The sequence below is a fragment of the Lasioglossum baleicum genome, chromosome 6 (genome assembly GCF_051020765.1).
Source record: "Lasioglossum baleicum chromosome 6, iyLasBale1, whole genome shotgun sequence".
NCBI classification, from domain to species: domain Eukaryota; kingdom Metazoa; phylum Arthropoda; class Insecta; order Hymenoptera; family Halictidae; genus Lasioglossum; species Lasioglossum baleicum.
Window position 1 is genome coordinate 5,031,546 of NC_134934.1, and position 17,113 is coordinate 5,048,658.

Here is a 17,113-nt window from a genome sequence, read left to right on the forward strand (position 1 = left end):
TTTGAAGGACTCGCTTTGAATTTTCACTAGACTGCGAATCTTCATGCATTTATGAAGAAATTGATTGGGTGAAATATAAAACAGTAAGAGATTAAACAAATTGAAGAATGTTGTAATGTTGCTTTTAATGTAACAAAGTCGTTAAGGGATGGAATCAATTTTTATGTTATTTCTGCTTCCCACAATCAATGCAAAACATTTTTATTTTGCATCAAGATCCGCAGTCTAAAGTCATCCTTTTTTTCGAGTAAGAACTCGATGTTAAGTGTCCAATAGAAATCGGCCAGGCCAGTCTTCCGTCGTTTAAATAGGATTTGTAAACTACGAATTTCACCGATGACGCATGACAAGCGAGGTGATCAGTTTCAACAAGGGACCCGGGGTTCGGTAAAAATTCCGTTCGAATAAGTCCGACACCGCGACAGGTATTGGGCAATTCGATCGTTGAAAGGTAAGGCACACAGTCAAAAATATTGCGAGACAGATTTCTGCCGGTGAATACGGAATGACCCGAAACAGATTATAACTTGTTGGCAATATGAAAGCTCCCCCGTTCGCCGTTTCTTAAACTATCGGATCTTATTTTTCTACGATCGATTTACCTATGAACAATAATGTACATAATCGTACGCAATACGTATGAGCATAGTCGACTCGTGATCGCTCCGTGGGTGAAGGTACACTCCCGTCCATAAGTCACCGGACACTTATTCAAATTTGGATGCAGACGATTTTCTTTTGTAGATGATTTTTAAGAGAAAGTGCAATAAAATAAAATCTTATTTCCAGTGGTAGCAACCTTTGCAGATCTGAAATCAATAAAAATTGTATTAAATTCTGTCGAATTCTATATTCTAACCTTTTTTGAAAATTTTCAAAAGCCACAAATTCATAAAGATTCGCAGTCTATATATTATGAAATAAAAATGGTACTTGCTAATTTTTTCGAATGTAGGGAACATGTAAACCAAATCCGACTAAAATATATCCCATATTTCCTAATTTTAATTATTATTCTTGTATTTTCGAATTTTTCAAATTTAAGTGCGGTAATTATTTTTTTTCCAATTTCAAATTAGTATATGTATATATTTAATTTTGCATTGAATTATGATCGTACAATAGCTACATCTATAATCAAAACAAAAAGAATAAAATGAAGCTGGAAGCTTGTATTCTTTAATTACCATTTTATTGAAGATAAGTAAGTGTCCGGTGGTTTATGGACGGGAGTGTATGTGTATTGACATCGAAGGTTCGGTAGTCTTTGCAGTTCGATGTTTACTTAACATACATTCGTGTATGTTCAATATACGACATATGCGCACCTATACTATCTACGTACCTGTGAAGTGCACACATCCGTTCGTTTCCAGACATGGCCAGACGGTTGCATAGCACATCGAACGTCATTCATTTGGAACGTGGATCATCGATCTCGTTTTCGTTTTCGTTGTTTCACTGGGATTTCATTCATATTCACGACATGACACGCGGCACGGACGACACGACGCGACGCGAAGCGAGGCCAACCGCTGCGATTCGATTTCATCATTAGCCATTGATTACGTTGTCACCGTTTTAATAATAAGCCGGACTCGTGTGTAATTTTCAAGATTTTTCAATTTCCTATAATCCCAAATTCATACCGATATTGTTCATCCATATTGACTTGATTTCCATCGTGCTTACGAGACAACGGATTTTATGCATTTATGACAAAAATGAGCAGGTAATTTAAAACAGTAACAACATTAGAAGAATTTGAAACTACTTTTGTATTATTTTCAACCTATTAAACATATTAGAAAATAAAATTAATTTCAATTTAGGTGGAAAATTTTTATTTCGCATAAAGGTCCGCTGTCTAGTACAGTGAACCACAGTAATATAATCGGACACTTTTCAAAGGACCATAACTTTTTTAATATCACATCATACGACTTGGATATTTCTTGAGAAGTTAGAGCGATTAGTTTACTACAAGACGTGAAAAACATTTTTGAGAAAATTCCGATTGGTCGGAATTATATTGAGCAAATACTGCAAGTAGTTGTTTATAATTTTTTTATGGGGGCCATAATTGACACAGATTTACAAAACGGATTGTTTAAATTTTCAACACAGGCACACCTAAAAACCAATTGCAATGTTTTCAAAATTTCTTTGTCATGTTACGTAGTAAATTAATTGTTCTAACTTCTCGATAAATCCAAGTCATATGATCTGATTTAAAAAAATGATCGTCCTTTGAAAAGTGTCCTAATATTACTGTGGTTCACTAACCCCCGAAGAATGAGCCTTCGACATCTCTGTAACAAAACCGAGTAGAAAAATTCCCGGAACCTTATGGATAATAAAAATATGATTTTCAATGATATTTCGTACCCTATCCATCATATGCTTCCGTGTCCTACGCTTTCGAACGATTTCGAAGGTAACGTAGCGTACGCGGGACGTTGCACGCGCTTCGAAACATTTCGAATAGTGAACTACTTTCTTCGATGACTGTAACAGCGGATCAATGGCAATTGTGTCCGAATCGTGTAAATTTGTCACGAGCGGTTCATCGCTAAAGACAGCCGTTCGACCAGGAATACGAAGGAAGGAACCCGAATACGATCGGTCGGGGAAGGTGGTGGTAGGGTAGTGCTGCAATTCAAAGGTAGGCGACTTTGTATAAAATCAAACGGATCCGTTGAAAAGTCGTCACACCAAGAACCAACATTCACCGTACCTCAAACTCGCTCGACAACAGACATAAGGGCAAGGTAATTATTACGGAGCAACCGGATCGTCCAACATAGAACGAATAACACGATCATCCGACAAGTTAGCGGAATCGGCGACATACGCTCCATATCGTGCATGCACGCGCAGTTACATCGTATTTATACGTTTTCATGATTTTACGTTTTTACGCGAACGTGATAATTCGACAGCGGAGCTTCACGCAAAATAAAAATGTCCTGCTCGAATTTCAAGGAACTGGCGTGAAATAGAAATTTCTTTATATATATCTTATATATTACTATATATATTATTCTTGTCATTCTTCTAATGCTTTTTACTGTTTCAAATTACTCCTACTTATTTTTTGTCAAAATGCATGCAATGCATTATTATTATAAATGCATAAAATGCATTATTATTATAAATGCATAAAATGCATTATTATTATAAATGCATAAAATGCATTATTATTATAAATGCATAAAATGCATTATTAAGCACTCGAGTGGAGACTCAGAGTCAACACTAAAAATTGCTGTACCATTATTCACAATATTGTTAACATGACCAAATATGTTGGTATCTAATCAATTACTACACATTTAAGTATTGCATGAGGTATTATATCAATTTCATATCCATAAAATGAAACAGATCATGATACAATACTATTCTAGATAGGAAGAAATGTTTCATTTTCGAGTTAAAATAGCTCCGAGTGCAATGAGTTAATATAAATGCATTATTAATACATTAAAATGCATTATATTATAAATACACAAAATCCGCTGTCCAGTAATAATACTGCGAACGTTTGTCTCGAAAGATGCGTTCAACCACCGTTGCGATCATCGCCATTGCATGTTGTTGCCTGGTATCGTTCGCTGTTTCCGCGGATGCTTCGTCGGCCGAACAACACGACTCATCTTTGTCACCCTTGAACAACCCCGATGCGCAACAATACGAAGACGGAAGCACGGGAGTGCTCCTGAATAGACAGAAAAGGACGCTCTTACTGAAGAAGAAACTTCTCGGTGCAGGACTCTTGGGTTTCGGTTTGGGAATCGCGAAAGGGTGAGTCTGTGTTTTCGTAAATTCGTGGACGCTTTCGTCTCTGTTACCAGTACAAAACCAGGAACATAAAAGAGTGCGCCGCTTTTCAGGTACAAAGCTGGTTATTATACCGCACCGACTGTTCGTCACGTGTACTTGTCACCACCACCTTCGGCCGTAAAATACGTCGAATACGTTGAGAAGCCGATTTTCGTCGAAAGGATAGTCGAAAGACCGGCACCAGCTGTATTCAAGGATCCTTCTCCTTCGTACGGGTAACGTTTCTTTGCAGTACAGTTTATTTTTCTCGACGCGAAATTCCATATTATACATGTATGTATATCGTTTTAACGATACAAAACAATTCTTTCGATCGTAGCGCCTGGTAGAGCCTGACAGCGACCGAACCAGAGACAGAGAGATCTACCCTCAGACCTCAGACCTAATCCAGAACTACCAGCACTACCATCAGACGGCCAACAATGAAGCGAGCATCCGCCGAAAGCATCCACTTGGAATGTGCGAAAACTGTAAATAATGCAAACGCGAACCAAATAACAAATAAAAACAAATAGAAACATTATCACCAGAGTTTTTCTATGCGTTGCCAGTGAGTATATCTTCGAAATGTTTTCCTGTTTGCGGCAATTGAGCGACAATGAAGATGCTAAAAAAAGTCGGGCTACGAAAACATTGAATTTTAGATACATATTGTATATATCTATTCCTATATGTCTTTTCGATGATAGTACCCTCGACAAATACATATACATACACATACACATAAGGTTACTTGTACGTCACATTTTATTATCGATTACACGATGTCTTCTTTACGATCACGATTCGTTTGATACGCATGTCAGACTATTCGCCGCTCGCGCGTTGGCTATACTTTCGGAACTCTCTCGCGCGCGCTATAATTTCGACAGATACAAAAAGATAAACTCTGAAAATTGTTTTCAACCTGCTAGCAGGCGACTAGACTCTCTTCTCACCGATCGAGATATTGTCCATTTCACCATCTTTAATCCTATGTACACTTACCTACACATGTAACACACATATATTATTGCGATTGCGTATTCGCGTAAAACATTCCCACGTACATTTCTGAAATCCATTTATCATTCGTATAGAGACGTTACAGATATACGAAAAAATCGTATAGTTGGTATAATAATACTGACACGACAAACAAACGGACAATCTACGTTTCTACGCTTTAAAATTTCGAGTTATTGTCCACGATTCGGAAGCGATAGCGAAGAGTTGCTAACGTCTGGAACGAACGAAGTTTTGCAATATACCAAAAGAAAAGTGCCACAAGAGTTTTTTCATGCAATTACCATGCAGTTAGAGTGCCGCCGTCCGCGTAGTGGCTATCTGAATTTAGGGTTGGGCACGAACAACGAGAGAAAAACAAATATTGAAACGACCCGTGTGCACGGGTAATGACGTTGAATTCATTGGAACCTTTCCTAAAACGTGTACGCGATCTCACGCGTAATAACTAGACAGCGGATCTTTATGCATTTATGGGAAAAATCAGTATTATGAAAATGTAAAGATATTCCGTTACATTATTGAACAAAGATTCAGAAAGGAAATAAATCTCTAGTTCACTATAATTTGTTGTAGTTCACATAAAACATTTTTATTTTGCACAAAGATTCGCTATCTAGTAATAACGATTTGCGAGCTTTCAGTGTCGCGCCATAAATTCAACAGACATTTTAAACCATTTTTCCTCTTTACACCGCGAAGCTACTCGCTATCTCCAGAGATTGTATGCTATGTTGATAGCAAACATTTTGGACATTCGTTTAACGTTGGAAACAAATAGGAATTCCGTATGTGTCGATTTGTACGTAATAGAGATTGTCAGTCGCGATAACGAGGGTATGTATGAATATGTGCTTCCCGAGTGCGCGTTCGAGTTCAGGTCTGTGTAAGTGGTCTTTTTGTTATGTAGTAGTAGTAGTTGGCACGAGTCCTTCCGCATATCTACGCTAGATTCGTATTGTTACATGTTTCATTACTAGACTGTGGATTTTCATGCAAAATAACAAATGTTTGCATTGATTGCAGGACACAGGAACCAAATAAAAATTGTATTCTTCCTTTAATTACCTTATTAAGCTGAAACTAATACATTGATGCCCTTAAATATTTTTAACATGTCCACGGCTTTAAATCGTATGTGCCCATATTTTTGTCATGTATGCATAAAATCCGCAGTCTAGTTATTACGATTCATTGTTGCCGATCAACGACAACACAATTCAGTGCAAAACGGACTCGCGCAAATAGAAACGGTACATTATTTTCACATCGATCGAACATCATTTTTTCTTTGTAGTGCTTTCTTAATGAATAGTTACAGACACGAGATAGGAGTGTTCGTACATAAACATGTACATGTACGCAGTCGTATACATGTACACGTGCACGTACATACATATACGTGTTCTGGTTCCATGACACATGACACATGACACGATTGTCCGATCTGTGGCAACTTTCAAGGAACCACGACGATATTTGTTGCTTGACCAATCGAAGAACGCGAGCGCAATGTATTCAACGAAGCGTCAGAGATTCCACGGAGAGTGAAACCGACGCTGATTGCCTGTAATGTTGAAGAAGAGGAGTCGGTGTCGAGGGCACTTCCTCGATACGTTCCAAATCGTTTGCCGCACCCGCGCTGTTTTGCTTGTAAAGCCGGGGTGCAGCTTTTAAATTTTGTTGCTGCAATTGCTGTTGTTGCAGTTGCAGTTGCAGTTGCTGATTAGACTGTTCAGCAATGGCAATGCAAATGGTATCGTCGGGTCGATCCAAGCTAAATTGTCTTTTGAGAAAACGGCTGCCCGCGGTTCTTCCTAAAATTAAAAGGAGGGGTGAAAGCGCGACAGGAAAGAGAAAGAGTGAGAAAAGGTGAAAGAGAATTACCACTGTGTTCGTTTGGAGAAAGACACCTGTAATGATTGTACGGCGTGCTCAAATCATTTTCGTCGATGTAGCCGGCTATTCTGCGATGTCTGACGGGTCCGGGTCTATAGGAACTCGCGGCTGAGCTAGGAAGTGATGTAAGGGAGCTGGTCGACGCCCCCAAGAAAGCCGTTTCACCGGAATATACGGTAGATGCTCCGAGAGACGTTCGACCCTCTCCAGAGACATTTTTCGTTACCCCAACCACATCCGTCCGATCGTTTTCTCTGTCGCTGATCGTTTGTCGCGGCGACAAAATGTTCGTAAAATCAGTCGGTTGCGGAGAAGATTTTGCACCGTTAATTTGTTCGTTGTTTATGGACACGGTGATTCCAGATACTATGTTATCCTCGTCGCACGGTTGCGTCGCGGTAATCTTGGCAACGTCGATGTTGCCATCTGCGACTCGATTATCTTCCGCTTTTCTATCTTTCGCATCTTCAGCCAAAGAGAAGTTTCTGCACGAGAACTTATCGATCGATGGCGCAACCTCTGATGTAGTCGTCGTCATCGTCACCGATGCCGATGCCGTCGTAGCCGCTATCGTTATCAACGTTGTCGCCACCGCCGTCGTCGTCGTTACGATTTCCATCTCCTGTTTTTCCTCAGTTACATGTTCCGGGATTGTGTTCTCGTTCAATCTTGAATGAGTGAGAGAATTGGAACGCGTGAAAATTTCTAAATTTCAATCGAAGCGTAACACGAGTCAAAAAAGATAGGTCCTTCTTTGATAGTTGTGACGCACATGTACGTGTATGTATTATGTATAAAGACTCAAAGGGTTTATTTCGACGTTGGAAATATCGCTTTTGCAAGTATTTTCGTGCTATGGACAACTTACCCATGGTTTTCCCTGAAGGTGGCGGCAGTATGGCAACAGATAAAAGCATTAAAAATCTGAAAAGCAAACACCTTGAATGAAGATCTACTATAAAAACAAAATATATACGCGCAGATGCGGCAACTGTTGCTGCCGTTATATTTCTGTTTTCTGTGCCCGATTCTTGGTTACGAAGGACCAAAAGATTGGATACGCGTGAAATTGAACCAAGAGTGAACGGGTAGATGGTGTTGGAACTTTTTGTTCGGCGACAAATGTCGGATATCACCTACTTACATTTATCAACGACAAATGCAGCGAATGCGAACAAAAATTCAGTCTTTCGATTTTTGTTTGCTATTTTACAGTGTTCAGAATATTTGACGGGTAGAGATGAATGAGTAAGTCGGACGAGTCGTGCAACGGCTTACCCAAGCGAAGGCGGAGTCGGGAGTTCCTTGTCGAAACCTTGTTTTCCTAGCAGCCAGTAAGTAGGCATTTTTCCTTTGCCTTTGACCTCCGTCGGTCCACGATATTCGATGTCGTATCCACCGACCTGAGACAGTCTGTCTTTCGTTTCTTGACTCAAGTGTATGCGCCACGGTGCTCCAGTCGATTCCATTCTCGACGCAGTGTTCACCGTATCGCCGAAAAGACAGTACCTCGGCATCGTCAGGCCAACAACGCCAGCGCAACACGGACCTACGTGCATACGATAGTTCACGTTTAATTTCCATTCGAACGAAGCGTATCGGAAAACAAAAACAAGACCGCGTCGCGCTATACTAACCGGTATGAAGGCCGATACGAAGTTTCAGTTGAGTTTTCGGCAAGTGTCTCAACTTGAACTTTCCGCTTTGATGCAGCAAATCGAGGGCCATCGTAGCTATTTGAGAGGCATGATCGGGTATCCTTACGGGACAACCACCCACGACCATGTACGCGTCTCCTATGGTTTCTACCTACAACGAATGGTATAGTGTATATTGTATAGTGTATAGCATAGCGATTATTATCGGTCATCACCTTGTACACGGTGTACGCGTTGATCGTTGCGTCGAAACAGGTGTACAGGTCATTCAAGAGGTCGACTACTTGGAATGGAGTCGAATGCGCGGAAATGCTTGTGAAACCAACAATATCCGAAAAGTAGATGGTCACCTCGCGAAATTCCTCGGGATCGACTGGCATACCCAATTTCAGTTTCTCCGCGACCGAACTGAAAGGATTAAAGTCAATTAAAGTACGAGTATGCGTACAAGTACTGGTATGTTTTTCGATTTCCCCCTTTATCTACAGTTTTCAAGGCGTAATATAGTTATATACCTTGGTAACATTCGATTCAACAATTGCTCCGTCTTTTTCTTTTCCATGTCCAATTGTTCCGTGCGTTCTCGTATCAGCTCCTCCAGATTATTCGAATATTTCTCCAACATTTGAAACATCGTGTCTACGAAATTGACCTTTCTGAGAATGAAAGAAAACAAGCGCATAATATCGAGTGTACGTAGCCGGATCAAAACGACTTGTCCTCAACAAACAGATCAAATGTTATACTGTATGACAGAATAATAGATTAATTTGTCGCGTGTTACCGTCCATGGTTGAGGGTCTTGAAACGATCGTGAACATCGTTAAAATCGGGTCTCATGTCTGCGGTTTCTGCCCAACATTGGCGCATGATGTTTATCGCTTCAGGCGGCGCAGCACCTTTGCTCACAGACGGTCTGATCAATGGCGGTGGCTTTTTCAATTTCTCCATGATGTCTGTAACGGGATACGACATGCATTCTACATATACTAAAATACACTGTAAATTCCTCGAGTGCTGGCAGTGGCAGCAGGTTAGTAATACTAACGACTAACAACAGCGCATCATCGCGTCGTTCGATCCGAAATGCGTAAGTCGAAACAACAATTTTGATTTGGCCTACCTTCCGGTGACAACGCGAGCATGCAATACGGTTCTCCGCGAACCACCACTTCTTGCATAATAATTCCGAAACTGTATACATCTCCTGGTTGCGTTCCTTTTTTCCGTAGATTCGGATGTCTCAGCAATTCCGGTGCCGTCCACAACAGATCTACATTGCGAGAGCGTAGGAAAATGTGAAACGTAAAATGCCGGCAACTTCGGCAACATCTCTGACGACTGGATGGATGATTTTCACTATACCTCGAGCCGTTTTTGCCGAGCACTCGATATTCTGGGCCTCGTAAAACGCGGGTAGCCCGTAATCGGTCACCTTTAGTACCCAGCGTGCGTCTATCACGCAGTTGCGCGAAGTAAGATAACCATGTACTCGTACCGGTGTACCGTGGAGGTATCTCATACCCTTTACAGGAAAAATAATTTTATGTTTTGTTTGTACTTGTAGGAAGAAACTTCCTGCACCCCATCTATGTACATATACTACCGCTCAAAGTATCCGGACACTTACGAAGTGTGTAATAGTAACGCATAAAAGTTACTTAAGCATCTACAATAAAATCGATCTTTATTACTTTCTTATGGAATATCGAACGTTTTACGTTAAAAACTACCTATGTGTAACAATAGAATAACAATAAGATTAAATACGAGATTCGTCAACGTATCCACCGCGATTAGATATTACGGCTTGCACTATTCGCGCAGCAATCTTTCTATTAGTATTTTGTATCGGAAAATTCTCTGAATTCGCTCTGCACCTTAGAAATGAAACAAAAGTGAAACATGAAACATCCTTTCAAACACCGAGACCGTTCCACTAGATTTCGTATTTGTGGATAGAAATTATATTATTGCATTTTCATTATATAATTTGTATATTATAATAAATTCTTTGGTGCTATGATAAAATATACATAATAATAATAATAATTACAAGTGACAAAATTGTTCTAATTATTTTCCCTACTAACATAAACTACGTCTTGTAGAGAAAAAGAAAGTGTCCGGATACTTTTGAGCTGTAGTGAATGTACATATACATATACATACATACATACAATGTGTTCGACTACAAGTGGAAGAAAATTTAAGGGGCGGTTCTCTGTGACAATATGAAATGAAAATGAGGAATGAATAAAGATCCGCCTGAAATGCTACAACCCGACCGGCAGTGCTGTACGTAACCTATCACTTGATACACGGCTGTGGTGGGCGTTTACAGCTATGACGTACGTAATGTGTACACTGTACACCTCTGCTGGTCGAATTGCCGCGTTTCAGGGATATTTTTAATTGTTAATAGCTAGAAAACGAAACTGAAATCGCAATTTGTTCATTCTTCATTTTCGTCTTATATTATCATGGAGAACACACTGTATATGTATATGTACTGGGATCTGAGATTGCATTGATTTGCTAAGGCTACGGTTCATCGTTACAAGCAACACGTTACTCACCCGTACAAGGTCGGTGAGCAAAGACAATCTAAACGACCAGTCAAGTTTGATTTCATCTTGTACCAACACGTCCTCCAACGACCCTCTTGAACAGTACTCGTAAACGAGGCAGGGTCTTGTTGGCTCGTTTAAACATCCGATCAGAGGATTCAAATTTTCGTGACGTAACCCGTGCATCTGTGCATGGTCGAGTCACAAGGTGGGTATACGGTATTAAGCTTAAACGATTCTATAATATAATATATTCAACGGTCCAACGGTTTTCTTCTTAAAGTAGCAAAATATCGTGACGTGAGAACGTTCTTACCACAACCAGAACGTCCATCGCCTTGCTCTTTAACTCGAACGTGCCATCTTCTGCAGGTAACTCTTTCAACTGCACCAAGTCGCCCTAACGACAATAACAGAAATAACGAAAGCTTCTTTTCAGAATATACCAAAGTATACCGGTGTTTACAAGAAAGTACCAGAATATACCAGAAGATACAAGAAATCGCTTCTTTATCGCATGAACATCGAATACAAGAAACGCTCGCAAACGCCAAGTATATGATACTCACGTTGTACTGAGCACGTGGAACTTTGAAGAAACCATGTCGCGCCAGGTTCCCCGTGCTTGTCCGTAGATACGGTCGTAAGGACGTCACGCTGCCGAGTTGAAGAAGATCCGGTTTCTCTACGTCGGGACCACCAAATTCTTGCAATTGTTGCAACCAACAGGATAACATTGTCTCGATACCCTCGTCGACCTGCCGTACAGTATGCCGCGCGGCCGTTAATTCGAACTCGATACGAGTACGCGATCTCTATGCATTTATCCTTTCGGAAACTCGATAGTTTCATAGTCTACTATTCTACTCACCCTTCTAAAATCTACACGAGGCACTTGCGGAAACACAAAATCCGACGTAGTCAGAATGATCTTGTACTGACCTTTTGATATTCTCTTCTTAAGAAGTTTTCTTCTACGTTCGTGGCAAAGGATCGAGCGATTAAACAAACAAGTTGGATATTATAACAACGAACACCCTCCGTCTCGCGAGGATACACCGTGTGTCAAGGACGAACAGATACATAAATGGTTTATCTGTTACCTGATCAATATGCCGGTTAATATCGCGAATGTGGTCAATAACAGCGATCCCAGAACTACAGTTATGATACGCGCGATGCGAAACGCTGTTTCGTCGGAGGAGTTCTCTGAAAAAGAGAGAAACGGTCTCGATGTGGACGACTATTTTCGCCAGTCGACGAAAATCTGACAACATTCAAGATACATTTATTCGATGAGATTCGAAACGCGAAACATGAAATACGAAACTAGAGTAAAGTAGGTAATCTTTCTTTGCTGGTCACCTGTACAATCGATACCGAATTCCACGTCGACCTCCGCGTTGCATTTTAAAATATCAATGTTCGCGCCGAGGAAGACCGGAGCGTTCGCAGACAATTTCCGAACGAGATGCTTGTTTCGTTGTTCTATGCTGATCATTATCGGTTTCCAGGCATCGACGTCCAGACGCCAGTCCAATAATACGTACGCGTACATTTTGTTGTTGAACGAGTTAATGGTAGAGTTGTCGTGCATTAATACAGTAAAAGTTTCATTCAAACGATCGAATAATGATGGTCGGGCGTACGTTTCGGTACCGTCGTACACCTTCTCCGCATCGTATCTGCGATAGATAAACGGAAATCGTTTCAGTTATTTTCAGTTTAGTTTCAGTTATTAGTAGACTGCGGATGTTTATGCAATTTCCAATTTTTATAGACAAATCTTAAGAGAATGGAATATGTAGAATAAAATCCTATTTTTATTGGGAACAACCTTTGTAGATCTACACCAAATAAAAATCGTACTAAATAAAAATTTTCATAAGCCATAAATGCATAAACATCCGCAATCTAGTTATTAGAATACTTTCTGTCCGTTACGAGCTCGTCACGTCGTATGTATACCTATGATCGAGAGGCGTTATTATCAGAAGTTTTTCCAAAAAGTCCGAACTCAGGTTTCGCGGTGGAAAATATCGATATCTCCTTTTCCGTTCTTTTTCTTCTGCTTCTGTTTCTATCTCTGTTCCCAATCCTTCCGTTTCTTCTAGCGTTTCCTCTTCTTCTTCTCTTTCTTCGTCGCTCGTTTGTTTCGCATAAGCATCGTGCAACCCAGGAGAAAGATAATCGCGGGATTCGTTGAACGAAGAAATGTTGGAAGACGTGAAATTTTCGGGCGAAATAGATACCGTGGTAACGAAGCGGGAAACCGAAGAATACGTTTTCGTTTTTGTCTCTGGTAAAAAAGAATCATCATCCTGTGTGTGAACGATCACGGTGGTCGAGGTTCCCACGATCCTCGATGATTTGCGAGCGCCGTCCAACTCGGCAAGAACCCGTGACGTTATGTCATTATCATCCGACGTCGGTAGACACAACAGGGTAACTGCAAACAATCGAGTCGAAATGTGTCAAACAAATACGCGCAACTCTTGGCCATTGCGCCATTGACTAGTTGCGTGAATCCTCGAGTATACACGTAGGTACATAGACACACATACATAACATATTGCAATATAGCAATATTGCTAAACAAGCTAAACGGACAACAAACTAAGTGAGCTAGGTCAACTCACCTCTCCTAGAAATGTTGTGCGTTGGACGAAGGAGCTTTCGGATCTCTTCGAGGGAAGCATGATACGGCAATATCACGTGATATCGTAATATAGCTCCGATACCTCGAAGAGCATTTAGTAGTGCTCTATCGAGACTCGACCACGGTTCACGATCTGCAATACGGAAAGTTTATTGACTGTGGAGTACAGCGTTTTGCAATTACGTTTGCGATTGCCCTAGTAGCATTTATAGGTGGCCAACGGTTGGGATATAATTGATGGTTTTGGATTCGTATTATAATGACGTTGGCCAAAAGGCGACATTTCTAACCAATATTGCAACCAGGACCCAACAAAATGCCAACCATAAATGCTACTAGGGTGCTGTTGCGTTGAAATTTCTATTCGCAATCGGTATTACCAGTTCCTATCATAGACACGGCTTTCCATTTCAAGTTCATCAGAATCTCTGTTAGAGCCTTTGCTATCGCCGGTAAAGACGGCGATAGTCTGACGATCGATGAAAATTCTCTGGTGTCCGTATCGTCTTTCTGAAATCATCAATATCGCCGATAGGATCACAACGTCGACGATTCCTACAAATTCAAATGAAGTTTCTCACCAAAGGACACGTCCATGTGAATAGGGATACGTTCCAAAGCCGCGCGAGTCTAGCTGTAACTTCGCACATGGGTGTATCGACAGCAGCTACGACGACTTTCGTTTTCCTCTCGCCAAGTATGCGCAACAAGGTGTGAAGACCTCGTGTCTTTCTTTCACATGATACTGATGATCAGAAGAAAACGGACAATAATCTTGCTCTCGATCGATACGATCAATAGTAAATGATACCAGTATATAGTAACAAATGGTAAACGCGATACTTACGAGCCGTTGGAATTACAGCGATTCGTACATCGAAGTTAGATCGATCGAAGAATTCTTGTATATCTGTCACATTCGTTTCGCTGCTGCAATCCTCCCGCAGAAAAACTGTTACTTCCGTTTGAGGTTGATCATAGACGTCTTCGGTTACGTTCGACGTGTACGAAACGCATGGAGCTTGATCATCGGTGTTCGATAAAATGAAATGACTGGAAAGGATCACGATCGGGATCCACGACCAGAACCGGTGGAAAGAGTTCCCGGCCATGGGCCTCCGACGACCCTTTTGGCTCGGTGGTGCTCGGTGCTCGGTGTTTAACACGTTCGGTAGTCCGTCTTCTCACCTGGTAGCTGATTTATTGGCCCGTATCTATTCGATTCTGGGTTCCCTTCCTTCCAACGTATACACTATGCAACCAATCAGAAGCAATACACGCTTCCAATACCACTTGTAATCGGTTTTCGATCAGACATCGACACCGGATCGCGATTCTTCTAATCTCGTAATCTTGTAATTTCGTAATCCTGCAATCCCGTCCGTTTAACGCGTCAAGCCGATTAATCAAATTTTCTTGTTGCTTGTTGTTGTAGGGGAGATTTTATTTATGGCAAATACCTGTGACACGCGCGGAAGTATGGGACGATAAACGATCAAGAGCGGTAGTAATTAGAGCGTGTACAATCTTTTCGTACAAAAAAAGGTGCCGTACAACTTAATCACGCTAGACTAAAGCGCCGTAAACATTTTCCACCACATTTAGTATTTACCGATGCTAAAAATATCGAAATATTTTCGAAGAATCTTCCGCGATTGATATTTTAATAAACCAATTACCCATTACGTCCGTTTATTAATTAAGTCCACCGGACATATCGTTTATCGCATTTTTCTTGTTCTGTAATTCTAGCGTTTTGCCTCGACTGTTTTTACAATTACCTATTGCATTTTATAGAATCCTACTGCGCTTCTACGACCACGATCTTTTGTTCCACGATAGAATGCTTAAATCAACATTGCGAACTGTATCGAAATCATTTTCCGTTTCGACGAGGAAACCTATTTGTGCCGGAGAAGTAGGAAAGAATAGTCACGTTGTGTCAACGTAATGCGATACACAAGTATAATCTTCGTTGGCGTATTTTTTTTGAGTGCTTTATTGTTCCGTCATTTTCTTTCCTACGTCCAAGTGGATTTGAAAATTCCTTGTTCTCATTGTTAAACGCGAATAAATCCATAAGAATCTCGCCAACTATTTTCAGCGATCCGTTCGCTTTAAGTCCTAATACACTGCGTGTTTGTACTACAGTATTAGGATACGGTTTTTGTATTTGACAAACAATTTGAAAATGCATGTCCGATTAATTTTGTATGAATGTACGATAGAACGTGGATACAACGCATAGTTTGGTCGGTCCTTTTCATCTCTCGACATTACAAACGATACCGGGAAGGTACAGGAGTCTGTGACAACGGATTCGGTACAAGTCCGTTCGTTCTTACCGTTTTTCTCCTCTCGAGGAACGACTGCGATACAGTTGTTCCCTCCTTTTTTGCTTGCCTATACACCAGAAAGGGTTGCGTGTTTTCGGCGAGATTTTAAAAACACGCATATCGTGAATCACTGAAGACAAATATTTGGGTTGGTTTTCCTTGTCTACTTGGTTGGAACTTGTATTATTTTTCGACGCGAATCAAACAAAGCACGCACGCAATCAAATAGGAGCCGCAAAACACGAAAATCAACTGAAAAATTACAAACGTTCCTGGACGGCCCGAACGCCTCGGCGTCCGATATCGAACTAACTTGCCTACCTCCCTTCTACACATGCTCGGGAGCTGACGTTATCACGAGGGAGGTTTGTCCCGGGAGCAAGACGAGCAGAGCAACCAGCATGCAGTCCCGCACCGTGCTCGCCACTGCTCGCTGCTCAGTATCATTTTCGCTTCGACTCGTGAATCATCTGTTTCTGTTCCGTCCTATCATGTCGTGTTCCTTTCTCCTTCAACGTCATTGTTGAATTAATCAACATTATTATTCCAGACTCTATGTACATATACATGTATTTATACATATGAAACAGAGTTGCAGGCTGCCTCTAAATAGGGGCACACCTATTTTTAAATCTTTTGGCCTGTTGAATGCCAATAGATTTTTTAAAGTATTTAACAATTTTCTATAGACATGCCCGCGCTTCCATAATGCTTGCAATGTATAAAACAAGAAGAATCGATTATGTACCAAGAATAAAAAATATATATACACGATGCGCACAAACGAACAAAAAAATTATTGATAAATTGATAACGTATTTAGTACCCGATAAAATAGAAAGTATTCTTAGGACATAAGAAATGTTCAAGCGAGTCCTCTGGACTGATATTATGTAAAATAATTTTTTTTATTGAAACGTTAAAAGAGTGAATGATCGAATAATCTCTCTTGGTGAGGACACGTCGCGTCGGATATCGGTTCTGGACTGTTCTGGACGGAGTTGTGCTTTGGGCTTGGGCTGCAAGCATTGTACGCGCCGCGTCACCTTCGAACCAGAGCCTTCTGCTCTGGTTCGCTGGTTCGCTCTTGTTTCTCTCTTTGAAAGAATCAGAGCCTTCTGCCTGATTGTGCCCAATTGT

The 17,113-nt window shown here is 40.8% G+C and overlaps 2 protein-coding genes across 4 annotated transcripts; one reads left to right on the forward strand and one right to left on the reverse strand.

Moving 5' to 3' along the window:
- Positions 1 to 2,551: 2,551 nt before the first annotated feature.
- On the forward strand, positions 2,552 to 4,369 carry LOC143209944 (uncharacterized). Its single transcript, XM_076426285.1, has 4 exons — positions 2,552 to 2,771; positions 3,560 to 3,807; positions 3,897 to 4,061; positions 4,166 to 4,369. Exons 2-4 carry the CDS (start codon positions 3,560 to 3,562, stop codon positions 4,173 to 4,175), a joined length of 423 nt encoding a protein of 140 aa, XP_076282400.1. The 5' UTR covers positions 2,552 to 2,771; the 3' UTR covers positions 4,176 to 4,369.
- Positions 4,068 to 16,318, reverse strand: LOC143209936 (retinal guanylyl cyclase 2). 3 transcript variants are annotated; one of them, XM_076426267.1, is made up of 22 exons: positions 15,983 to 16,318; positions 14,485 to 14,889; positions 14,219 to 14,382; positions 14,018 to 14,147; positions 13,618 to 13,770; positions 12,947 to 13,427; positions 12,344 to 12,663; positions 12,082 to 12,187; positions 11,850 to 11,952; positions 11,548 to 11,736; positions 11,295 to 11,378; positions 10,988 to 11,164; positions 9,774 to 9,933; positions 9,532 to 9,681; positions 9,193 to 9,364; positions 8,924 to 9,064; positions 8,624 to 8,816; positions 8,388 to 8,559; positions 8,029 to 8,299; positions 7,619 to 7,630; positions 6,739 to 7,418; positions 4,068 to 6,668 (listed from the first exon to the last, which is right to left on the reverse strand). In XM_076426267.1, exons 2-22 carry the CDS (start codon positions 14,747 to 14,749, stop codon positions 6,370 to 6,372), a joined length of 4,422 nt encoding a protein of 1,473 aa, XP_076282382.1. In that variant the 5' UTR covers positions 14,750 to 14,889; positions 15,983 to 16,318; the 3' UTR covers positions 4,068 to 6,369. The 3 variants fall into 3 exon arrangements, with proteins under 3 accessions (XP_076282382.1, XP_076282381.1, XP_076282383.1); XM_076426266.1 differs by having other exon boundaries at positions 14,485 to 15,006; XM_076426268.1 differs by lacking the exon at positions 4,068 to 6,668 and having other exon boundaries at positions 7,278 to 7,418; positions 7,619 to 7,674; positions 14,485 to 15,006; positions 15,983 to 16,315.
- Positions 16,319 to 17,113: the final 795 nt, after the last annotated feature.

What these genes read in the sequence shown, in the direction of transcription:
- LOC143209944 (XM_076426285.1), top strand. Translation starts at nt 3,560, where the DNA reads ATGCGTTCAACCACCGTTGCGATCATCGCCATTGCATGTTGTTGCCTG. An exon ending in GGTTTGGGAATCGCGAAAGG is followed by an intron (nt 3,808 to 3,896) that starts GTGAGTCTGTGT and finishes GCCGCTTTTCAG; the next exon opens with GTACAAAGCTGGTTATTATA.
- LOC143209936 (XM_076426267.1), bottom strand. Translation starts at nt 14,749, where the DNA reads ATGGCCGGGAACTCTTTCCACCGGTTCTGGTCGTGGATCCCGATCGTG. An exon ending in GCACAACATTTCTAGGAGAG is followed by an intron (nt 13,428 to 13,617) that starts GTGAGTTGACCT and finishes GATTGTTTGCAG; the next exon opens with TTACCCTGTTGTGTCTACCG. An exon ending in TTAACCGGCATATTGATCAG is followed by an intron (nt 11,953 to 12,081) that starts GTAACAGATAAA and finishes CCACGAACGTAG; the next exon opens with AAGAAAACTTCTTAAGAAGA.